Source organism: Danio rerio, chromosome 14 (assembly GCF_049306965.1).
Source record: "Danio rerio strain Tuebingen ecotype United States chromosome 14, GRCz12tu, whole genome shotgun sequence".
NCBI classification, from domain to species: domain Eukaryota; kingdom Metazoa; phylum Chordata; class Actinopteri; order Cypriniformes; family Danionidae; genus Danio; species Danio rerio.
The window spans coordinates 2,552,403-2,578,272 of NC_133189.1; the positions used below are offsets into that span (position 1 = coordinate 2,552,403).

At 38.8% G+C, this 25,870-nt stretch overlaps 7 protein-coding genes across 7 annotated transcripts in view; all 7 read right to left on the reverse strand.

Moving 5' to 3' along the window:
- pcdh2g9 (protocadherin 2 gamma 9) overlaps positions 1-7,094 on the reverse strand; it is a 175,249-nt gene extending 168,155 nt beyond the window's left edge. Inside the window, 1 exon segment of the mRNA NM_001024182.1 lies at positions 4,607-7,094. Coding sequence (NP_001019353.1) covers positions 4,607-7,051 — 2,445 coding nt within the window. The 5' untranslated portion in view covers positions 7,052-7,094.
- The window catches only part of pcdh2g8 (protocadherin 2 gamma 8), a 180,008-nt gene extending 168,155 nt beyond the window's left edge, over positions 1-11,853 (reverse strand). The window contains 1 exon segment of the mRNA NM_001024181.1: positions 9,448-11,853. Within this exon segment, the coding sequence (NP_001019352.1) occupies positions 9,448-11,823 (2,376 nt within the window). The 5' untranslated portion in view covers positions 11,824-11,853.
- pcdh2g7 (protocadherin 2 gamma 7) overlaps positions 1-22,340 on the reverse strand; it is a 190,495-nt gene extending 168,155 nt beyond the window's left edge. Inside the window, 1 exon segment of the mRNA NM_001024180.1 lies at positions 19,899-22,340. Coding sequence (NP_001019351.1) covers positions 19,899-22,274 — 2,376 coding nt within the window. The 5' untranslated portion in view covers positions 22,275-22,340.
- pcdh2g1 (protocadherin 2 gamma 1) overlaps positions 1-25,870 on the reverse strand; it is a 223,953-nt gene that overhangs the window by 168,155 nt on the left and 29,928 nt on the right.
- The window catches only part of pcdh2g2 (protocadherin 2 gamma 2), a 219,546-nt gene that overhangs the window by 168,155 nt on the left and 25,521 nt on the right, over positions 1-25,870 (reverse strand). Inside the window, 2 exon segments of the mRNA NM_001024175.1 lie at positions 19,899-20,757; positions 24,457-24,996. Coding sequence (NP_001019346.1) covers positions 19,899-20,757; positions 24,457-24,996 — 1,399 coding nt within the window.
- Positions 1-25,870, reverse strand: part of pcdh2g5 (protocadherin 2 gamma 5) — a 203,515-nt gene that overhangs the window by 168,155 nt on the left and 9,490 nt on the right.
- pcdh2g6 (protocadherin 2 gamma 6) overlaps positions 1-25,870 on the reverse strand; it is a 199,722-nt gene that overhangs the window by 168,155 nt on the left and 5,697 nt on the right. Inside the window, 1 exon segment of the mRNA NM_001024179.1 lies at positions 23,598-24,996. Within this exon segment, the coding sequence (NP_001019350.1) occupies positions 23,598-24,996 (1,399 nt within the window).

Genomic DNA, 25,870 nt, shown 5'->3' on the forward strand with positions numbered 1-25,870 from the left:
GTCCCGCTGCGTCCTGATCTCTCCGCTGTGGACACCGATAGTGAAAAGTCCCGGATCAGTCGCTTTAATGATGTGATACGAGAGCCACGCGTTCTGCCCGGAATCCGCGTCCACGGCGATCACCTTGGAGACCAGGGAGCGCGCCTGCGCAGCTTTGGGCACCATCTCGGTCATGAAGGAGTTTCCCTCCGGAGAGGGGTATAATATCTGAGGAGAGTTGTCATTCTCATCCGATATGAAGACACTCACGCTCACGTTACTGCTCAGAGGAGGAGACCCGTTGTCTCTGGCTAACACAAGCACTTTGAAACTTTTCATCTGCTCGTAATCAAACGACCTGACGGCATGAATGACCCCGGTGTCTCCGTTAATGGATAAAAAGGAGGACACCGGTGCGCCATTGACATCAGAGGACAACAGAGAATAAACTACAGTGCCATTCTGTCTCCAGTCCGGGTCTGTAGCTGATACTGAACAAATAGAAGAGCCTGCTTTGTTATTTTCTTGCACATGAGCTCTGTAATTCTGCTGCTGAAATACAGGTGGATTATCATTGACGTCAGCTACAGTCAAGTGAATATTCTTAGTGGAAGATAAAGGCGGAGAGCCCTCATCAGTAGCAGTAATTGTAATATTATATTCAGAGAGCAGCTCGCGGTCTAATTCACCTGTGGTCACCAGAGAATAGTAATTTTTGATTGAAGGCACGAGTTTAAATGGGACGTTTTGCTGAATGGAGCAGCGCACCTGTCCGTTATTCTCAGAGTCTCTGTCCTGCACATTAATGATGCCAACCTCTGTACCGGGCATTGTGCTCTCGGGAATGGATATTTTAACAGATTTGGTCATTATCTTAGGGGCATTATCATTTACATCAGTTACATCTATTAATACAGCACAATGACTTGCGACCCCTTGACCATCTTTAGCTTGAACTGGAAGTTCAATTAAATTCTCCTCCTCATAATCAATGAGTCCTGTTAATTTAATCTCTCCAGACAAAGAATCGAGAGAAAATGTATCCAAAATATCTTCAGACAAATGACCAAATGCATACGTGACTTCTCCATTTTGCCCCTCGTCAGCATCAGTAGCGCTCACTGTCACCACTACAGTATCTACAGGGGAATTTTCAGGCAGACTGACTTTATAGACGGCCTGACTAAAGACTGGAGCATTATCATTAGCATCCAGCACAGTGACGTGTATGGCTACAGTACCTGATCTCGGTGGAGTCCCGCCGTCTACCGCAGTCAGAATTAAAGTCACCTCTTTCTGCTGCTCACGATCCAGCTCTTTATTAATAACGAGTTCGCCATATTTTCGTCCATTTGCACGGGTTAATACATTAAGATGAAAGTGTTCATTGTCTTGCATTTTATATGTCTGCACTGAATTCATACCAATATCCGCGTCATGAGCCTCATCTAATAAATATCGAGAACCTTTATCTGCTGACTCCTGTATTTCGAAATTTATAACATTTTCTTTGAATTGTGGTGAATTATCATTAATATCCTCAATATTAAGAATGAATCGATGCAATTCTAAAGGATTTTCCAGCACGAGCTCCTGTTTAATAACACATGACGCTTTCTTTCCGCAAATCTCCTCTCTGTCGATTCTCTCCGCTACGGTCAGCTCTCCACTATTGACATTTATTTCACAGAATCGTTTGCTGTTACCTTCAGTATCAATTCGTGCTTCCCGACTAGATAATTTGTCCACAGCGAGTCCGAGATCCTTCGCTATATTTCCAATCACAGATCCGCGTTTCATCTCCTCCGGGAAAGAATAGCTCACGTCTCCATAAGCGGTGTGCGCCATCAGCACAAAGAACAAAAGACCAAACATCTCAGCAGCTACACAGACGGTTTGATGTATTGTAGTAAACACAGATGTGAGCAGAATAACTGCGCAATCCACATTAGAAGTAAATTAAATCCATTAAATCTAGCTCACAGTCGATATAAAAGGCGACTGTCTGCAGCGAAGCGAGATGTCTGTTCTGAGTATGACATCATAATCAGGGCGGAGAGCCTCACAAATACGAACATCAACAGTTTCACTGGTGAACAGCGACGCTAAGAGTTCAATTATGAGAATGCACTAACTCTTATAACTTATCTTAAATGACAAATAATAAACAAAACTAATTAAATGCGAATACAAATTAATATTTATGATACTCAAAAATATTTTACATTATTACGGATTTTTTCTTACAACAAGAAAAAATATAATGTGAAGTCAAGTTTATTTTTAATATTTATTATGTTCTTTAAAAAAAGACAAAAAACAAAAAAAGCAAGTGCACGTGGTATGAGAACATGCAAACAACTGACAATGCCTGCACATCACCATGGACAGCAAACAGAAATATGTTCCACATACAAAATTTACTATCCAAGCAAACTGAAGCTTATTTAAATGCTAAGATTTCAAACCCTGTCAAAACGCATTGACATATAAACAACTCGAAAGGATATGACTTATGTAAAACAAAGACGCTGCTGAATTATTGACAGTCAAGGAACAGTTACTGTAGAACCTGCAGAAAAGACACCCTCTCAATTCTCTGACTCGTGCACACTTGCACTATAAACACTTTCTTAATCACTCCTTGTCTCTTGAAAACATTGTGCATTTCAATATATGCTTCCTTCAAGTGAGTAAGCTTGACAAACCACCTTTAGAAACACTGTTCTCTCTTATGCACCAGACACTTTATCTAAACTCCATCTTACAAGGACTCAATAATGAAAACGATATATACTATAAATGTACCACAATCGTATTGCACTGCTTGCTTCAACCTTAAAGACCTGTCTTGCACAGTATTCACCTTCAATAACTCTCTTGCACAATATCCTGCACAACATTGTTCAGTCTTATGTAAACGTACTTGTATAGCATGTCTTACAGTATGTGTATAGTTAAATATCTTATAGTTTATTAGTTATGCATATTTTTAATAGCTCGATAACCCTTTATTGATGGTCTATTTGAGTATTAGTAGACTGTCTGCTTAATATCTGCTGATGCTGCTCTGTCAACAGACATTTAACTGACTATAAGAAACATTGCAAGTACATGTTAACATACACTAACCCCACCCTAACAGTCTATTTAAAATCTATTGAGAATTAGTTGTCATGCAAATGCAATGTAACATAGATTCAACAAACGGACCATCAAAATAAGGTAGGACTAATAGCTCTTACGTCCAGTGCTGTGTTTGTATTTATGATTAATTTATGTAGCACCCATTGTCCTGCGAGACACGACATTTCGTTCATCTGCATGTCAAAACATGTAGTGGAATGACAATAAAGCTCGACTTGAGTTGATATGTGCACTAAGAATGCAGCTTAAAATGTCATTATTTTCTCTCTAACTTGCTCACTAAAACAATAGAAGACAGAAACAACATCAAAACATGTAAATCACTCTCGCGTATGCAATACTGCCAAAAAGCCACCTCTTAATAAACGAAACTGTTAAAGACTTTTAAATCGACTGAATTTTTATCCATCATTTCAAAGCTAAAAAGATTACACACATTCAAAAATGTGAAATCAGGTTAGCGAGAAAATAATCTGCTTACAATTGGCCATGGGGGTAGAATTTGAGCTATTAAAAAAAAAAAAAAAAAAAAAAAAAAAACTCCGATCAACATCAGCCAGTCCTCAAAGTGTAAACTTGAAAACATACGCACTGTTCAACTCAATTAACAACTTTTAGGAGCTAATTCTCGACAAATAATAATGAATTATTGGGTCACAACATTCCAACAGTACATTTTAGCGTCGTCAGAGCAAGAACCCAGCTTTCAGCAGAAAATGCCAGAACAGCATCATGGAGAGCGACATTAAAACATCACGCATAGTTTCCCATTTGGATAAAAGGATTGCACGTAGCTACTAAATACAAATACAAAATAGAAAATTTCTAAAATAGGAATTTATTCATGTTAATACGTTAATTAAAAAAAAAAAACTATGTATACACAAGACAGACAAAACGTCTTTTAAATCAGCATTTTAATCGTAGGCTCATTGAAAATTGAAAGAATCCCCGAGAGCACAAACAAATCAAAATCGGTAGATGATCTTTTGAAAGAGTAGTCAACCGAAAGGAAAAATTGCTGAACCCTAAGACGTCTACTAAAATCTTCACCCTTTATGAATAACAATTATTGCTGGCAAGTGATGAAAAAAAGTCATTCATATTCAGGTTTACCTCATAGTTGTGACTTAAAAGAGAACAAACCTTACAAAATAAAAATTAGAAAAAACTGTAAAAAAAAACAACAACTATATATATATATATATATATATATATATATATATATATATATATATATATATATATATATATATATATATATATATATATATATATATATATAATTGTTGCTTGTTTGTTTTTTAAAAAGCTCCCTTTCAGTCATTCAGTGGACCAAAAAGGTTGGCATGTTTAAAACAAATCACTTGACTTTTCAATAACAGAGGTTGTTTTTTAAGGAAAGCAGTAAAATTGAATTAGAATAACTTTTTAATTTAGAGATCGTTAACAACAAAGAAGTCGACTTGGTTAGTCCTACCTGAAATGAATCAATTACTTCCGAGTCGAGTCCTTCCAGATCATCAACAGAGGACTGAGTCTTCCTCAGAGTCAGGTCAGCAGTCAGCGTGCCATCATTATAAGATCTGACGAACTTGAAGTCACTAGTGCGCGAGCCCGTGGTCAGGTATGCGTCATAATTGTAGGCGCTGCGGAGAGTTCCCGCGCCCTCCACCTCTGCGTAATTTGGAGGCAGATACGCGCTGGGAATGGCTACAGCTCCATCAAACAACAGTCTGGGCTTTCTCCTGCGACAAAACCTCACGGCCAGGATGATGATGATGAAGGTCAGGAAGAAAGTGGAGACGGACACCAGCGCGATGATCAAATAAAACGTCAGTTTGGAGCTGCTCTCGTCATGAGACATGTCTTTCAGTTCTGGCACTTCAGCCAAGTTATCTGAGACAAGTAAATACAGTGCGCACGTGGCTGAGAGAGAGGGCTGTCCGTTATCTCTGACTGACACAATAAGGTTCTGCTTCATGCTGTCAGATTCAGAAATGTCCCGCTGCGTCCTGATCTCTCCGCTGTGGACACCGATAGTGAAAAGTCCCGGATCAGTCGCTTTAATGATGTGATACGAGAGCCACGCGTTCTGCCCGGAATCCGCGTCCACGGCGATCACCTTGGAGACCAGGGAGCGCGCCTGCGCAGCTTTGGGGACCATCTCGGTCATGAAGGAGTTTCCCTCCGGAGAGGGGTATAATATCTGAGGAGAGTTGTCATTCTCATCCGATATGAAGACACTCACGGTCACGTTACTGCTCAGAGGAGGAGACCCGTTGTCTCTGGCTAACACGAGCACTTTGAAACTTTTCATCTGCTCGTAATCAAACGACCTGACGGCATGAATGACCCCGGTGTCTCCGTTAATGGATAAAAAGGAGGACACCGGTGCGCCATTGACATCAGAGGACAACAGAGAATAAACTACAGTGCCATTCTGTCTCCAGTCCGGGTCTGTAGCTGATACTGAACAAATAGAGGAGCCTGCTTTGTTATTTTCTTGCACATGAGCTCTGTAATTCTGCTGCTGAAATACAGGTGGATTATCATTGACGTCAGCTACAGTCAAGTGAATATTCTTAGTGGAAGATAAAGGCGGAGAGCCCTCATCAGTAGCAGTAATTGTAATATTATATTCAGAGAGCAGCTCGCGGTCTAATTCACCTGTGGTCACCAGAGAATAGTAATTTTTGATTGAAGGCACGAGTTTAAATGGGACGTTTTGCTGAATGGAGCAGCGCACCTGTCCGTTATTCTCAGAGTCTCTGTCCTGCACATTAATGATGCCAACCTCTGTACCGGGTAACGCGCTCTCAGGAATGGGGATATTCAGAGATTTAATTATAATAATTGGCGCATTGTCATTTACGTCAGTAATTTCGATTACGACTTTTGTGTCTGATGAAAGACCATACTCGTCCTTAGCCTCAACAATAATTTCATATCTTGATTCATCTTCAAAATCGATTCGCCCTTTTACAACAATTTGACCAGTCTGATGATCCAATGAAAAAGCTTCTCTTGCAGAATCAGATAAATGTCCAAACTCATACGTCACTTCTCCATTTTGTCCCTCGTCAGCATCAGTAGCGCTCACTGTCACCACTACAGTATCTACAGGGGAATTTTCAGGCAGACTGACTTTATAGACGGCCTGACTAAAGACTGGAGCATTATCATTAGCATCCAGCACAGTGACGTGTATGGCTACAGTACCTGATCTCGGTGGAGTCCCGCCGTCTACCGCAGTCAGAATTAAAGTCACCTCTTTCTGCTGCTCTCGATCTAATTCTTTATCCAACACCAGCTCGACATACCTGCTTCCATCTGTCTTAGAATTCACGGCTAAAATAAAATTCGGATTTCTCTCTAATGAATATTTTTGCACTGAATTATGACCGACGTCTGCATCGCGAGCCTCAATGACACGAAAACGAGCACCTTTATCGGCATTTTCACTTATTTCAAATTTGACCACATCTTTAGGAAATATTGGTGAATTGTCGTTGATGTCCTGGATTTGTAATTGTACACGATGCGATTCCAAAGGATTTTCTAATATTAGCTCAAATGTAAGTGTGCAAGAAAGCCGCTCCTTACAAAGCCCCTCTCTATCTATCCTATCGGCCACTATCAATTCTCCTGTTCTCAGATTAATGTCGCAGTATTGTTTCCGATTACCTTCAGTATCAATACGAGCCTTACGAGATGACAATCTGTTCACATCCAGTCCAAGATCCTTCGCTATATTCCCAATCACAGATCCGCGTTTCATCTCCTCCGGGAAAGAATAGCTCACGTCTCCATAAGCGCTGTGCGCCATCAGCACGAAGAACAAAAGACCAACCATTATAGAACAAATCTTTGACAATCTTGATAAATCCATCAGGAACTTATCCCAGTAATGCAGTAATAGCATTTAAACAAAATCCAGATTTAGGAAAGCTGTCGTTGTCGACGATATTTAAGGAAACGACGAGTCTACTTTGCAGCTCTGCGCATGACATCAATAGCAGGGTGGAGAGATGTGTGATGAAGACACTGATTGTTTTGCAGGTAAATAGCGACGCCATGAGTTAACAGAACAAAACTGCATGGATTCATTTAAAGGAGTATGTGTAGCATGCACTTACAAATGCAATGTGTTTAGAAACAAGAAGATAGCTACAATCTCTGCTGAATGAGAGATATAGAACGCCATTGTATTTAAAGCATTTGGATAGATAGATAGATAGATAGATAGATAGATAGATAGATAGATAGATAGATAGATAGATAGATAGATAGATAGATAGATAGATAGATAGATAGATAGATAGATAGATAGATAGATAGATAGATAGATAGATAGATAGATAGATAGATAGATAGATCAGAGCAGCACCATGGACAGCAACTAGCAAGATCTGTAATGTTACTTCCAGAGCAAATAAACAGCATCAGGTTGCTGACAATTAAGCTTAATTGTCTTCACACGACACTTTCACATAAGAGAAACAACAGTAAGTAATAAAATCAGTAACATTTCATTCAACCATCCACCATACCCTGCCTCAATCATTCAACAAAAGGTTAATTCACAGCGGACTACAGCTTTCTCAGAGTCAGATGAGTCCTAATAATATCTGAAGAAGAAATTAAGCAACAGTTTGGGTTTTATTTATGATATAGAAAATGATGATGGATTTACAGGTAAACTGCTCCACTAAAGTTTATAAAGTTACTGCATTACAGTGCATGGATGCTATTTTTTCTTTATGGACTCATTAATTAACCTGAATTTTAAGAGTGGAGATTTGGTGTCAAAAACACAACGATGTGGTCTAAACTACTTTCTTTAACATCACAAACTGTTAAGTACTGTGTAAGAAACAACAGCCAGCCTAAAATTTCAGGATAAGGCATGGACACAGTGCCTACAATAACTTTTGAATGAATATTAAAATAAAAAAGCAATGGCTTAATAAAAAATAGTAAACTTTAGAAATCCAGCATCAACAACGTAACCTACAAAATGCAAGTGAAAACAGTAAAACCCCGTGTCATTTCCCATCTGTCTGAAGCCATGAATATTACTGAACAGAATATACTGGCATTGGAATTTTTTTTCTTTTTATAAGTTCATGTCTCAAACTCTAAACAAACCATAAATGCAAAACTACTTTTTTTAATTACCATGAACAATTTTAACTGCAGAGTTTCACTTGCCACAAAAACTAAAATGAAAATGAGCTAAACTATTTTTTTTATGCAAAAAAAAAAAAAAAAAAAACATTTTTTCTATAACCTCCAAAATAAACAAATGAATAAATAAATAACCAGCTAAATAAAATAATGAATTAACTAAACATTTATTAGTTATATATTTTGTGTGTTGAGAGGTGTGGAAAACAGTGCGAAAAATTTATTATCTAGTCTAAAGTTTGAAGCAAAGTTCACCATAAGTTCCCATTGAAAGCGTTACAGCTGGTCACATAATGTGTTTAATCTAATTAATTGTCACTTGTTATGACATTCTGATGTTTAAAACAACATTAGTTAGGTTCAAGTAATGCTAGCGATTTAAATGTTTACTCTCTACGCAAGTATGTTTCTGTGCGCGCTCTATAAATTAACAAATAATAACTACTCAGATTTGCCACGTTAATGTCAGTGTTCGCACTGTACACAGTTTTAGTTTTTTTTTTCCTGTGAACTGTACAGATAACATTGTTTTAAAATGTAGCTGCGGTCAGGTTTTTTATTTATTAGTCTAATGTGTGTAACGTTTCTAAATGTGCGGGTTTTCAATTATGCATGTGATTTAAGTGTTTATAAGATTGTCATTCTGTAAAGTGAATATTCACAGCATATTTCTAATTACAGAAACCACACATTTAAATGCGTACACAACCAGTAAGAGAACATGTTAAACACTGCAACCTTTACGACAAAACGTAAAATAGTTTCAATTCTTCAGGCTGACTCAAACCTTTTATCAAAAAAGCATGAATGGACCACCAGATCATTTACCTGTTTTTTTTTTTTTTGCATTTAATTATGCCAAAAAGATCTTAATAATGCCAAGAACACTTGGAAAGTAAAAACACTTAGGGGGAAAAATACGGAAAACGTAACGATTTAGAAAGCAATGCCTCGTATAACTGCAAATTAAAGTCACTAACTTTCGTAGTTAAAATACATTTTAAATGTTAAAGTCACCTGTTTTAATTAAAGAGCAGAACTTGCCAATGTAATCAAAATAAGACACAATCACCTCCTATTTACTTTACGCAACCAAAACATTAACTGGGAAAACTTGCTTGTGTTTCCTACCTGAAAGGATTCAATCATTTCCGCGTCAAGCCCCTCCAGATCATCCACAGAGGACTGAGTCTTTCTCAGAGTCAGGTCAGCAGTCAGCGTGCCATCATTATAAGATCTGACGAACTTGAAGTCACTAGTGCGCGAGCCCGTGGTCAGGTATGCGTCATAATTGTAGGCGCTGCGGAGAGTTCCCGCGCCCTCCACCTCTGCGTAATTTGGAGGCAGATACGCGCTGGGAATGGCTACAGCTCCATCAAACAACAGTCTGGGCTTTCTCCTGCGACAAAACCTCACGGCCAGGATGATGATGATGAAGGTCAGGAAGAAAGTGGAGACGGACACCAGCGCGATGATCAAATAAAACGTCAGTTTGGAGCTGCTCTCGTCATGAGACATGTCTTTCAGTTCTGGCACTTCAGCCAAGTTATCTGATACAAGTAAATACAGTGCGCACGTGGCTGAGAGAGAGGGCTGTCCGTTATCTCTGACTGACACAATAAGGTTCTGCTTCATGCTGTCAGATTCAGAAATGTCCCGCTGCGTCCTGATCTCTCCGCTGTGGACACCGATAGTGAAAAGTCCCGGATCAGTCGCTTTAATAATGTGATACGAGAGCCACGCGTTCTGCCCGGAATCCGCGTCCACGGCGATCACCTTGGAGACCAGAGAGCGCGCCTGCGCAGCTTTGGGCACCATCTCGGTCATGAAGGAGTTTCCCTCCGGAGAGGGGTATAATATCTGAGGAGAGTTGTCATTCTCATCCGATATGAAGACACTCACGGTCACGTTACTGCTCAGAGGAGGAGACCCGTTGTCTCTGGCTAACACGAGCACTTTGAAACTTTTCATCTGCTCGTAATCAAACGACCTGACGGCATGAATGACCCCGGTGTCTCCGTTAATGGATAAAAAGGAGGACACCGGTGCGCCATTGACATCAGAGGACAACAGAGAATAAACTACAGTGCCATTCTGTCTCCAGTCCGGGTCTGTAGCTGATACTGAACAAATAGAGGAGCCTGCTTTGTTATTTTCTTGCACATGAGCTCTGTAATTCTGCTGCTGAAATACAGGTGGATTATCATTGACGTCAGCTACAGTCAAGTGAATATTCTTAGTGGAAGATAAAGGCGGAGAGCCCTCATCAGTAGCAGTAATTGTAATATTATATTCAGAGAGCAGCTCGCGGTCTAATTCACCTGTGGTCACCAGAGAATAGTAATTTTTGATTGAAGGCACGAGTTTAAATGGGACGTTTTGCTGAATGGAGCAGCGCACCTGTCCGTTATTCTCAGAGTCTCTGTCCTGCACATTAATGATGCCAACCTCTGTACCGGGTAACGCGCTCTCAGGAATTGTTATTTTAACAGATTTAGTCATTATCGTAGGGGCATTATCATTGACATCAGTGACAGATATCAATACAGTGGATCTACCGGCTAACCCTTGACCATCTTTAGCTTGAATGGGAAGTTCAATTAAAGTCTCCTCTTCATAATCTACAACACCTGTCATTTTAAGCTCACCAGACACTGCATCGAGTGAAAATATGTCCAAAAGATTTTCAGATAAATGCCCAAACTCATACGTCACTTCTCCATTTTGCCCCTCGTCAGCATCAGTAGCGCTCACTGTCACCACTACAGTGTCTACAGGGGAATTTTCAGGCAGACTGACTTTATAGACGGCCTGACTAAAGACTGGAGCATTATCATTAGCATCCAGCACAGTGACGTGTATGGCTACAGTACCTGATCTCGGTGGAGTCCCGCCGTCTACCGCAGTCAGAATTAAAGTCACCTCTTTCTGCTGCTCACGATCCAGCTCTTTATTTAGTACAAGCTCGCTATATTTTCTTCCGTTTGCACCCGTAAGAATACTTAAAATAAAATGATCATTGTTTTGAAGTGTATATGTCTGCACTGAATTCATCCCAATATCCGCGTCATGAGCCTCATCTAATAAATATCGAGATCCTTTATCTGCTGACTCTCTTATTTCGAATTTAATTGCATTTTGTTTAAATTGTGGTGAGTTATCATTAATATCCTCAATATTAAGAATAAAACGGTGCAATTCTAAAGGATTTTCCAGCACGAGCTCCTGTTTAATAACGCATGACGATTTCTTTCCGCAAATCTCCTCTCTGTCGATTCTCTCCGCTACGGTCAGCTCTCCAGTATTCAGATTAATATCACAGAATCGTTTTCGATTACCTTCAGTATCAGTTCGAGCATCACGACCAGAAAGACTCTTAACATCGACACCAAGATCCTTCGCTATATTTCCAATCACAGATCTGCGTTTCATCTCCTCCGGGAAAGAATAGCTCACGTCTCCATTAGCGCTGTGCGCCATCAGCACGAAGAACAAAAGACCAAACATCTCAGCAGCAACGCAGAACACTCAGGCTTTAGATGTTAAGCAAAAATTAAATCATAGATTAAAAAAAAAAAGACAACTGCAAAGCTAAATTCAAAATCACGGAGAGTAGAATCCGACAATGAATCACCGTTGACGACGTTTGATAACGAGAGAAGCACTGTGTGCAGAATAAGGGTGGAGAAATTGCCAGATATGGTTTTGCAGGCGAACAGCGACACTACGAGTTTAAATAAGAAACTGCACGACAGTCAGATAACTAAATTAATGTTTTAATATGCACAAAACTTGTCACATATTAGATACATAAAAACAAGAACAAGCTTGCCACAGGATCAATTAAAAAGTGCGAGCATCCATGCTGTCACAAACTAATGCAATAAAGAAAAAAGTCAATTAAGAGCTAAATAATGCTGAAGTATTTGCTAAAAAGTAGAGATATGACAACAGCATTCATGGTATAGAATGTGGCTACATTACTTGAAGAGCAAAACCCTAAAGACCAGGAGGAAATGTCCTTGCAGCACCATGGACAGCAACAAAACCAGCAAGCAGGAATAAAAGGACAATCTCACAAACATTTTAACACACGTTTAAAGGCTTCCATAAGCTTGTTTACAGCAATGAGTGGAACACAAAATATGACAACCATCAATAAATCACTACAAATAAATGAAGATAATTATCAACACAAACAAGCTGTAGAATACACCCAAAGCAGGGGATGCAGCAACAGCACTGATGATATAAAATTTAAACAAGCTTGATGAAATAGTTAGACAACTGAATGACATTCCCTTTCCCTAAAAGATTCAGCAAACAATTAAACTCCTCGATATTATCATCTTAGGTAGTGATGAATAGGATATAATTACTCATAAATAGTGCTTTGATAATCCTAAATACAGTACTCAGCATATATAAGTACACTTATTTAATCCATTTCTCAGTGAATATAGGCAATGCATTCTGGTGCATTTAAACAAAACAGATTCATTAAACAGATATATTTATTAAAATAATATTTTATTCACCAAACATATTCAGAAATTAAAATACAATTAAATTTAAGCTAAATATTGCAAAACAATTTAAAACCTACACAATTTTAACAAAATTGTATTATTTTTCCTTGTTTTAACATTTTTATTTAATATTTTCCTCTAACATATACATGTGACTGTGCTAGTTTTTGTATCGCTATCGTTAGTTTTGTCAGATAAGCCCCAGATTTGGCTTCAGTGCTAATCTAATGAACATGCACAAATATAATATTTTATGGCTTCCTATTAAAATATAAATTTAAAAGAGAGATTTGTGAGGGGTGCACTTATATATGCTGAGCACTGTACATAAATATATAAAAGAATAGTACATTATAATAAAGGTCTAAACTATAAAATAAATAAAAATTGAATATCCTTATTGTCATTGGAACATTTGGGAGATCCAACAACATAGAAGATACACCAAGTACAATTCACACTCTTCATATATACACAATACACTCAAAAATAAAGGTATGTGAGCTGTCATTGTGGTGAAACCTTTTCAAAAAGTACAAATTTGTACTTTAAAGGTTCATATTAATACCTCAAGGCTACATATTAGTACTTACAAAGCACAAAAGTGTTCCTCTTAAAAATTTTAGGTACTAATATATACTTCTGAGGTACCGATGTGGACCCTTTAAGTACAAATGTGTACCTTTTGAAAAGGTACCACCCCAGTGACAGCTTGCGTACCTTTATTTCTGAGAGTGAAACATTACGCAAGAAACCATTTATGCATACAACACCCAAATGTATGTATATTGGCAGTATATTTAAATGTAAACATATTGAAATATAAATATACATATATTGCACAAGTTGCATATATATTGCACTTTACCAACATTTACCTTAACCTCCTAGGGCTTAGAGGCCACATATGTGGACAGCTCATTTTAGCTCTTAAGTGGCTATTTAAAATAATATCCACTATAATTTTGTGGCTCAAAAGTATCGGTTCAGGCACCGTTTTGGCACCGATACCCAACCCTACTCCTGACACTCGCATCACTGGTATCGAAACAACCCCAAACGATACCCAACCCTACTCCTGACACTCGCATCACTGGTATCAAAATAACCCCAAACTATACCCAACCCTACTCCTGACACTCGCATCACTGGTATCGAAATAACCCCAAACAATACCCAACCCTACTGCTGACACTCGCATTACTGGTATCGAAATAACCCCAAATGATATCCAACCCTACTCCTGACACTCGCATCACTGGTATCGAAATAACCACAAACAATACCCAACCCTACTCCTGACACTCGCATCACTGGTATCGAAATAACCCCAAATGATACCCAACCCTACACCTGACACTTGCATCACTGGTATCGAAATAACCCCAAATGATATCCAACCCTACTCCTAACACTCGCATCACTGGTATCGAAATAACCCCAAACAATACCCAACCCTACTTTTGACACTCGCATCACTGGTATCGAAATAACCCCAAACGATACCCAACCCTACTCCTAACACTCGCATCACTGGTATCGAAATAACCCCAAACGATACCCAGCCCTACTCCTAACACTCGCATCACTGGTATCGAAATAACCCCAAACAATACCCAACCCTATTCCTGACACTCGCATCACTGGTATCGAAATAACCCCAAACGATACCCAATCCTACCCCTGACGCTCGCATTTAAGATCGTAAAAGCTCAACAATCTGCTGACTGATTGCTGATGTTTTAGATTACTTTCATTGTCTTTTGTATTGGTGTATTATTACACTAATACAAGACAACAACTTCAGAGTATGATGTCTGACAGCACGTGGTCCTTTAGAACAGTGTATAGCCTGATGTACCTGTAGCACAGGTAATTTCCCCTAAGAAATACCATGATATTGCAGTGATTGTCAACAAAACTATGGCAAGTGTGAACAAAAGGACAATCTGACTAACATTTCAACACAAGTTTAAAGGCTTTCATAAGCTTTATTACAGCGATGAGTGGAACACAAAACATGACAACTTATCAATAAATTACTAGAAATAAAAAAGGGAATTAAGAACACGAACAAGCTGTGGAATACATCCAGAGACACCAGTTAAGGAGTATGATCTCTGAAGGCATGTGGTCTTTCATAATGGTGCATAATCTGATGCACCTGTAGTTTTAAGTTTATTTGGGGATTCTCCACACTGTAACTCTTTGCGATGAGGGAAAGAGACTGAATGTAGACTAATCATGAGAATATATAACAGCTTCCACATGTCCACAGTCTAGGATTTATGCTGCTACTGACAGTAAACCATTAAGCAGCCAAATGTTTGGCTATAGCAGACAAATAATATATACCAACCCTTGTGGAGCTCCCAAGAATCAACTTGGAGGAATCAGGGTATAGTTATGGTATGCATTAATGCTGGATTGAGTTTGTGTTTCACAATCAAGGTCATAAATTAAACGTCCCTTGGGTGTGTTTTATGCTTTTTGTCCACCTTAGTTAAAGATACAGCAAGATTCACATTAACAACTTGCTGTCCTATGAATTGTAAATAGCTGTGATATTGATAGCGATTGACTAGGAAGGTTAAATGTGGCACAGATATGAACTTGGAAGCTTTGTTCTATACTTTCTGCACAATGTCAGCAGTGTTGTACCTTTAAGATTTGTATTTATTATTTATTTCACCTGAAATTAGACAAATGAAATAAAATAAAAAAGCTGCTATTGGTTTTTGAATATTTACAACAAGCATTGCAGCTACAACAACCAAACAACACTAACCAGAATTTCCTGTTTAAAGCTTCCAGATCCAAAATAACACAGATTCATGACCAAGATGAACTAAATCCAGAATGAGTCTAGTGCAGAAACTACTAAGATATATTTATTTGTGTTGTGTTAAACTGTCTATTATTTATTCATTCATTTTCCTTTCAGCTTAGTCCCTTTATTAATCAGGGGTCGACACGGTGGAATGAACTGCCAACTTATCCAGCATTTGTTTTACGCTGCGGATGCAATCACTGGGAAACACCCAAACACAGTTGCACTCACACACATGCACTAGGGATAATTTAGCTCATTCAATTCACCTACTGTATAGCGTATGTGTGCACCTCTGTGGAGGAAACCCACCCGAACACGGGGAGAACAAGCAAACTCCACACAGAAATGCCAACTGATCCAGCCAAGGATAGAACCAGAGACCTTCTTGCTGTGAGGCAATTTTGGTACCCACTGTGCCACTGTGACACCCACAGTCTATTATATACAGCAAAAATAAAAATAAAATAAAAAAACACAAATATTCAATCAAATATAAAATTATTAGCCCTCTTGTGAAATTTTAGCTCTTTTATTTTAAAATTAATTTTTTTTTTTTCCAAAGTGTTTTCTATTATATTGTTTTCTTCAGGAAATAAGTCTAATTTCTTTTAGTTTTATTATTTTTTAATAATAATAATAATAATAATAATAATAATAATGCATTTTATTTAAAGGTGCCTTTCTTAACACTCAAGGTCACTACAGGAGAGCTAGAACCATTCGTTTGAATAAAAACACAATAAAAGTCAATAGAATACATAACAAATTTTTAAAAATGTAATCGGGTTAAAGAGAATAAGCTGTTCTAAACAGGGGTGCAATTCCCAAACACTGACGTAACTCACAGCTGAACTATCATAGTACATTCATTCATTTTCTTGTCGGCTTAGTCCCTTTATTAATCCGGGGTCGCCACAGCGGAATGAACCACCAACTTATCCAGCAAGTTTTTACACAGCGGATGCCCTTCCAGCTGCAACCCATTTCTGGGAAACATCCACACACACACTATGGACAATTTAGCCTACCCAATTCACCTGTACCGCATGTCTTTGGACTGTGGGGGAAACCGGAGCACCCGGAGGAAACCCATGTAAAGGCAGGGAGAACATGCAAACTCCACACAGAAACGCCAACTGAGCCGAGGTTCGAACCAGCGACCTTCTTGCTGTGAGGCGACAGCACTACCTACTGCGCCACTGCCTCGCCCCTATCATAGTACATATATATAAAAACAGTATTGAATGAGTCAAATGAATCTAAGTACACTGTAAAAATTGATATCCAGCCACAGTAAATATGGCTCATTTAAACAAACAGATTTCATTTAAAAAGTTTAGTTTTGGTCATTGCTTAATTTTAAATTACAAATGTTACATAAAATATTGATTTCACTGTTTACTTTATTTAATAAAGAAAAACAACTAGCAATTTTTACTAAATTATCAATAATTTGAGGTTTAGTCAATTGTACCTAATATTTTAGGATCATCAGATTACCACAAGACGCTGTATCACAGCGCGCAATTTGAGGAGTCCATTTTGGAGAGAAGGCTGTTCATCTTTTGGTAAGTTATTGCAAATGTTAGATGATATTCCTTATGCCTGCTTATAAATACTGCATGTCTAAATGTTTAGATGGCAATTTACAGTATAACGAATGGAGGCTTTTAATAAATGACCATGCTTGACTCAACACAATGTGTTAACCCTGATCCACACAGGAGTGTTTGAAGCCAGGTCTGTCAGCTGATCTATTATATATCTGCTCCTGTTTGTATCTGTTAAGGTGCTTTTTACTGAGCTTTAAATGATTATCACTGTGGCCAAACACTGTTGAGCATGTGAATATGGTGGGAAATGCTGGTATACTCTCATTGTAAAAATTTCAGTACCGCTTGACTTTTGAAAACTTCAAAGTTTTGTTGTATTGTTTTGTTTGTTTGTTTGTTTTTGTGTTTTTTTTTATTATATTAATAATGAAAGTATATTTATAAGTAAATATAAGTAAAATTTGTTAATTTTCTTTTTTTTTTTTTAAGATCAAAGAAGGATTCAAAGGATTGACGGCTGCTGATGTGGAGTCTACCTTCATTGAAAATGTGGACAATTACACAGAACAGCTCGTCCATTTAATTCACAAAAATGGGGGAAGTGCAGGATGTAAAATCTGTGATGTGATGAATTTGCTGGAGCAGGTATTGTTTACTGAAAATTCTGCTTGCCTGTTTTAGCATTTACATTTTAGATGTTCATTGTCTCTACCATGTAACGCATTTTAAAGATACAAATTTATTTATATATATATTTATTTATTTATTTGCACTCTCAGTGTGGACATTCTCTGGGATGTGGTGATATGCTGTCTGACTGTGTACCTGTCTGAGAACCTTGAAAATCTGATTACACATTACCTGGTTAGTGAATGTAGTTCACTTAGTTCACTTTCAAATGACTTTTGTAGCAGGTTGAAAACCTGAAAATGCAATTAAGCATGTAAAATGTCGACTTAGAAAGATAAACTTTTTTATATTTGAGTGATTTTAGTCATCTTAAATTGAGTTCAACAAAAAATGAAAATTTCCTATTTTTTAGGTCACCCCAGCCAATCGAAGATGTGGGTTAATTTTTTTCTTTTCTAGTAGAACAGTAAAAAAAATTTGGAACTGAAGCACCTGTGGTCTTTGATTAAATGCTAGTTAGCAGATGAAAGTTAGTCAACAAAGACCACAGTTTAAGTTAATTTTACTGTTCTACTGAAGAAATGTTCTGACTTTCAGGTTCTGACTGTCTTTATCAGTTTCTTACTTTTTTTCCCCCTTTTTTTACTTGGCTGTGCCTTTTTCATTTTTTTTTTTTATGAACTGATGCATAATATACATTTTGTTTTATTGTTTTGTTTCAGGACACCTGTGGGGAAACGGACCAGCTGGACATTGGAGAGCACATACCAAAAACAGTGACCATACGCACACATACACTACAAAAAATTTAGCCTACCCAATTTACTTATACCGCATGTCTTTGGACTTGTGGGGGAAGCAGGAGCACCCGGAGGAAACCCACATCAACACGGGGAGAACAAGCAAACTCCGCACAGAAACACCAACTGACCCAGCCGGGGCTCGAACCAGTGACCTTCTTGCTGTGAGGCCATTATGCTGAGTGTTTGACAAACACAGCTTTAAACGCTACTTCTAAGAATACACTTGAAACAGTTTTTGAACTATTGTTTCTATTAAAGCAGTACATTTGTAACAAATTTAGCATTCTTTTGAACACCTAAAAATGTTTTCAGGAAATGTTTTTAGATGCATTTGTCTAATAAAGAAATTCTTTACTTTAATCCTGTTATCTGTGTTTTTTTCCACCCTATGTAATGTATTACTAATTGTAAGTTAACTGATAAGTGACTTAGTATTTTAAAGTTGAAGAAATAAACATTTTCAGTTAAATTAGCTTAAGATTTTATAATTGGGTACACAAAACTTTAATGGTAGAAATTGCTTAAATTTGTAAACAAAACTGCTTAAAATATTAAGTTACAACAACCAATAAATTTGAGCAAAACCATTTGCTAGAATACTTAAAAAGTTAAGCATCACCAACTAAAGATTTTTAGGTAATATTGCTTTAAATTTAATGTGAAAATTGCTTAAAAAGAGGGATGCAAAAATGATGCACTATATTCATAAGTAAATCTAGCATATTTTTTTTTTCAGTGTAAAGGGTAAATAATGCCAGTAATGCCATCATTTTAATATCCAGACAAAGAAATTTGGTTTCAAAAGAGGGAAAAAACTGGTATAAGACTAACTTAAGACACTTGAAGACAGAATAAACACAACAACACAGACATGGGATACTGCAAAAGTTATACAAAAGGCATTATGCAATAAAAACCCAGACTAAAGCAAAAGTACACTGACAACATTACAACCAAATGCTGAAACCAACACCTTCACTCCAAGCAGATTTCCAAATATAATTTTGAAGCCAGCAAGTCTGTAAGGGAACTCTGAAAAGAGTAACTCAAGAGCGAAACCGAAACACTGATTAGAAAGTTACAAATAAAAAATAAAGTTATTTAGTAATGACGAATATTGAATAAATTGAGCTGATTCTTTGTCGGTAATCAACTTTAAATATGAAACTACTTTCAATAAGGAAGAACAGGGTATGGACTAACTGAAATAAACACATAATAAACGTAGTCCTACCTGAAACGAATCGATAATTTCTGCATCGAGTCCTTCCAGATCATCCACAGAGGACTGAGTCTTTCTCAGAGTCAGGTCAGCAGTCAGCGTGCCATCATTATAAGATCTGACGAACTTGAAGTCACTAGTGCGCGAGCCCGTGGTCAGGTATGCGTCATAATTGTAGGCGCTGCGGAGAGTTCCCGCGCCCTCCACCTCTGGGTAATTTGGAGGCAGATACGCGCTGGGAATGGCTACAGCTCCATCAAACAACAGTCTGGGCTTTCTCCTGCGACAAAACCTCACAGCCAGGATGATGATGATGAAGGTCAGGAAGAAAGTGGAGACGGACACCAGCGCGATGATCAAATAAAACGTCAGTTTGGAGCTGCTCTCGTCATGAGACATGTCTTTCAGTTCTGGCACTTCAGCCAAGTTATCTGATACAAGTAAATACAGTGCGCACGTGGCTGAGAGAGAGGGCTGTCCGTTATCTCTGACTGACACAATAAGGTTCTGCTTCATGCTGTCAGATTCAGAAATGTCCCGCTGCGTCCTGATCTCTCCGCTGTGGACACCGATAGTGAAAAGTCCCGGATCAGTCGCTTTAATGATGTGATACGAGAGCCACGCGTTCTGCCCGGAATCCGCGTCCACGGCGATCACCTTGGAGACCAGGGAGCGCGCCTGCGCAGCTTTGGGCACCATCTCGGTCATGAAGGAGTTTCCCTCCGGAGAGGGGTATAATATCTGAGGAGAGTTGTCATTCTCATCCGATATGAAGACACTCACGGTCACGTTACTGCTCAGAGGAGGAGACCCGTTGTCTCTGGCTAACACGAGCACTTTGAAACTTTTCATCTGCTCGTAATCAAACGACCTGACGGCATGAATGACCCCGGTGTCTCCGTTAATAGATAAAAAGGAGGACACCGGTGCGGCATTGACATCAGAGGACAACAGAGAATAAACTACAGTGCCATTCTGTCTCCAGTCCGGGTCTGTAGCTGATACTGAACAAATAGAGGAGCCTGCTTTGTTATTTTCTTGCACATGAGCTCTGAAATTTTGCTGCTGAAATACAGGTGGATTATCATTGACGTCAGCTACAGTCAAGTGAATATTCTTAGTGGAAGATAAAGGCGGAGAGCCCTCATCAGTAGCAGTAATTGTGATATTATATTCAGAGAGCAGCTCGCGGTCTAATTCACCTGTGGTCACCAGAGAATAGTAATTTTTGATTGAAGGCACGAGTTTAAATGGGACGTTTTGCTGAATGGAGCAGCGCACCTGTCCGTTATTCTCAGAGTCTCTGTCCTGCACATTAATGATGCCAACCTCTGTACCGGGCAACGCGCTCTCAGGAATGGGACTCCGCAAAGATTTCAGACGTACATCAGGAGCATTGTCATTAACATCTGAGAGATTTATTACAACTTTAGCATCGCTAGATAAACCAAATACATCTTTGCCTTCAACGCGTAATTCATAAACTGATTCGTCTTCAAAATCAAGTGGCCCAGCAACGCGAATATCACCGGTATCTGGATCTAACGAGAACATCTTTCTAGCTTTGTCAGAGATACGACTGAATGCATAGGTCACTTCTCCATTTTGTCCCTCGTCAGCATCAGTAGCGCTCACTGTCACCACTACAGTGTCTACAGGGGAATTTTCAGGCAGACTGACTTTATAGACGGCCTGACTAAAGACTGGAGCATTATCATTAGCATCCAGCACAGTGACGTGTATGGCTACAGTACCTGATCTCGGTGGAGTCCCGCCGTCTACCGCAGTCAGAATTAAAGTCACCTCTTTCTGCTGCTCACGATCCAGCTCTTTCTCTAGCAGTAATTCTAAATTCTTTTCCCCGTGCACATCTGCATTTATAGCCAGCTGAAAATTATCATTCTTCTGTAGACTGTATCTCTGCACTGCATTCTGTCCTATATCAGCATCATGCGCCGCATTCAGACGATAACGAGAACCTCTATCAGCAGATTCTCTAATTTCAAATGTAATCAAATCATTAGAGAAAACAGGCGAGTTGTCGTTAATATCCTGAATTTTCAGTGAAACACGGTGCAGCTCTAATGGATCTTCCAGCATGAACTCAAAATTTAAAACACATGAAGCCCTGTCGCCACAAATCTCCTCTCTGTCGATTCTCTCCGCTACGGTCAGCTCTCCAGTATTCAGATTAATGTCACAATATCGTTTTCTGTTACCTTCAGTATCAATGCGAGCCTTACGAAATGAAAGCCTGTTCACATCAAGTCCGAGATCCTTCGCTATATTCCCAATCACAGATCCGCGTTTCATCTCCTCCGGGAAAGAATAGCTCACGTCTCCATAAGCGCTGTGCGCCATCAGCACGAAGAACAAAAGACTGAACATCTCAGCAGCAATGCTGAACGGCTGAAATTACCAATGAACTAAATCCAGCAGAATGTCAGTAGACATGTAAAAACATAATACAGATAAAAATATAAATCCAGAGAAGTAGATAGAAAGCAGTGACCGTCGACGTTTATCTACAACCAGACAAGCTCGAAGCCCAGTGTATGACATCACACATAGGGTGGAGAGATAATCCAAGCTATGCAAGTCTTCATGACATGCTTTTGCAGGTGAACAGCGACGCTGTGAGTTAAAATAAGTAAGTGCACAACATCTATCTTTCTGAAAATACTAAATTCTTAATCAAGGAAGTCAATATATCATAGCAAAACAAGGACAGCCAGCAGTATTCATTTAAAAGTGCTGGATAAATAAGATCTAATATTTTAAAACCACTGCATAAAGTATTGAAAAAGCCTCAAAGCAAACAGTACAAGTCAGTACAGCAAACTGACAACAATATGAAAATACACCCAGGTGCTAATTTCATTCAGTCTAGAAACAAGGCTTCTGACAACAAACTATAATAAAAACAGAGCAATTAGAAAGAGGCATTTTTTTAGCTACAGTTATTGTCTAAGTAAACTTGAGTTTAGAAAACTGAAGTGATGCCATTGCTAAGATTAACCCACAGAGAGAATGGAGAGAGAAAGAGAGATTTGTGACTACTCCACTAAATGCAATACACTGTTTCACACAGATCAGTTTTTGTCGGATGAAAAAAAGGCAAAATGGAGGAAGATGGTTTTGTGTGTGCACGCTCATTTGCCATGTCATTCTGAACTATAAAAAAATAATAATAAACTAAAAAAATAAAATAAAATTGGTCACTTTATTTTGAAGGTGCATTTGTTAAATTTACGTTACATTGCATCTGCAAAGCAAATAATTATCAATAGATTATAAGTAGACTGTTTGGTTGGGGTTAGTCTAAGTTGACATGTACTTGCAAAGTATCTTATAGTCAGTTAAAAGTCTGTTGAAGGTGGAGCATCAGCAGATATTAAGCAGACAGTGTACTAATACTCAAATGCACCATCAACATAAAGTGTTACCAAATATTTGAATCCAAAATAGCAGCTTGTGGCTTCACAAACAATAAAATAAATCTAAGCATGCCAGAGAAAATGTAATTAACAAGCAACTGTTTCCACGACCAGAAAAAAAGTTTAAGAAACCACTTAAATTATTTTACTTTGATAGATTTTTTTTTTGTGCAAACATTTAAAAGAGTCACATTATATGCCAAGAGATCCTTTCATTAAGTAAAAAGATGCTAAAAATCCACTTAGGTATTTTTAAAGAAACTCTTAGACTTACCTGAAAGGAATCGTTCGTTTCAGCATCAAGTCCTTCCAGGTCATCCACAGAGGACTGAGTCTTTCTCAGAGTCAGGTCAGCAGTCAGCGTGCCATCATTATAAGATCTGACGAACTTGAAGTCACTAGTGCGCGAGCCCGTGGTCAGGTATGCGTCATAATTGTAGGCGCTGCGGAGAGTTCCCGCGCCCTCCACCTCAGCGTAATTTGGAGGCAGATACGCGCTGGGAATGGCTACAGCTCCATCAAACAACAGTCTGGGCTTTCTCCTGCGACAAAACCTCACGGCCAGGATGATGATGATGAAGGTCAGGAAGAAAGTGGAGACGGACACCAGCGCGATGATCAAATAAAACGTCAGTTTGGAGCTGCTCTCGTCATGAGACATGTCTTTCAGTTCTGGCACTTCAGCCAAGTTATCTGATACAAGTAAATACAGTGCGCACGTGGCTGAGAGAGAGGGCTGTCCGTTATCTCTGACTGACACAATAAGGTTCTGCTTCATGCTGTCAGATTCCGAAATGTCCCGCTGCGTCCTGATCTCTCCGCTGTGGACACCGATAGTGAAAAGTCCCGGATCAGTCGCTTTAATGATGTGATACGAGAGCCACGCGTTCTGCCCGGAATCCGCGTCCACGGCGATCACCTTGGAGACCAGGGAGCGCGCCTGCGCAGCTTTGGGCACCATCTCGGTCATGAAGGAGTTTCCCTCCGGAGAGGGGTATAATATCTGAGGAGAGTTGTCATTCTCATCCGATATGAAGACACTCACGGTCACATTACTGCTCAGAGGAGGAGACCCGTTGTCTCTGGCTAACACGAGCACTTTGAAACTTTTCATCTGCTCGTAATCAAACGACCTGACGGCATGAATGACCCCGGTGTCTCCGTTAATGGATAAAAAGGAGGACACCGGTGCGCCATTGACATCAGAGGACAACAGAGAATAAACTACAGTGCCATTCTGTCTCCAGTCCGGGTCTGTAGCTGATACTGAACAAATAGAGGAGCCTGCTTTGTTATTTTCTTGCACATGAGCTCTGTAATTCTGCTGCTGAAATACAGGTGGATTATCATTGACGTCAGCTACAGTCAAGTGAATATTCTTAGTGGAAGATAAAGGCGGAGAGCCCTCATCAGTAGCAGTAATTGTAATATTATATTCAGAGAGCAGCTCGCGGTCTAATTCACCTGTGGTCACCAGAGAATAGTAATTTTTGATTGAAGGCACGAGTTTAAATGGGACGTTTTGCTGAATGGAGCAGCGCACCTGTCCGTTATTCTCAGAGTCTCTGTCCTGCACATTAATGATGCCAACCTCTGTACCGGGTAACGCGCTCTCAGGAATGGGGATATTCAGTGACTTAATTACAATAATTGGGGCATTGTCGTTAACGTCACACTGTAAACGATTTCTGTTGTTTTCACGGTATTATACTGCATTTCTCAACAGTTGTTTACTGTATAAGCTGTGCACAGTGTGTTACTGTATATATTGCTGTTTTCACAACATGATAATGTATTCTCAACATTTACATACTGTGAACATGATTAACAGTATGCTACTGCAGATTTTACAATGAATTTGGGGAAAAAATCAGTTACTGTGCATCTAAATACAGTACTGCAAATGACCATGAAAAACTCTACACACACTTTATATTATTATTATTATGTTTATTTTATTTTTTGACAGTATTTTGAGAAGAAAAATAAACTAACCAGTTTCTTCAGACTGTTCAGTGCATAAAACTGTCCCCTGGTTTTCCATTTTTGGGTGTACTGCACCTTAATTTTATAAGGTTAACATGAAAATATTAAATCATTTTTAATCAACATAACTTTGTGCTAAACCAAAACGTAAACTGGAACAAAAGTAATTGATTCATGAAACCAAAGTCAGCTTAAATGTCAGAATGACCAGCCTGCTTTAAACGGATTCATGAGGATTGGGCTTGTCACCATGGAGGTCACATCTCCGCATTTTCAAAACAATATTATAAAATACGCACCATCTCTATAAATAAACCACAGACTTGAGTTTAAAACAACTACATTCCCGCATGAAAAACGGTTAAAACTAAATTTCATAACACATTCATTATAAAGCCACCTAAGACCGGGGCAAGTCTCACATGTCTAGCCGATTATAACCTCGTTTTGCCGGATACATGAGTGATGATGGACACCCTGGAGGTCAGAATCTCCGCTATCGGCAAAGCACGCTTAAAATTTACACATGATATCTATAAATAAACCACAGATTTGAGTTTG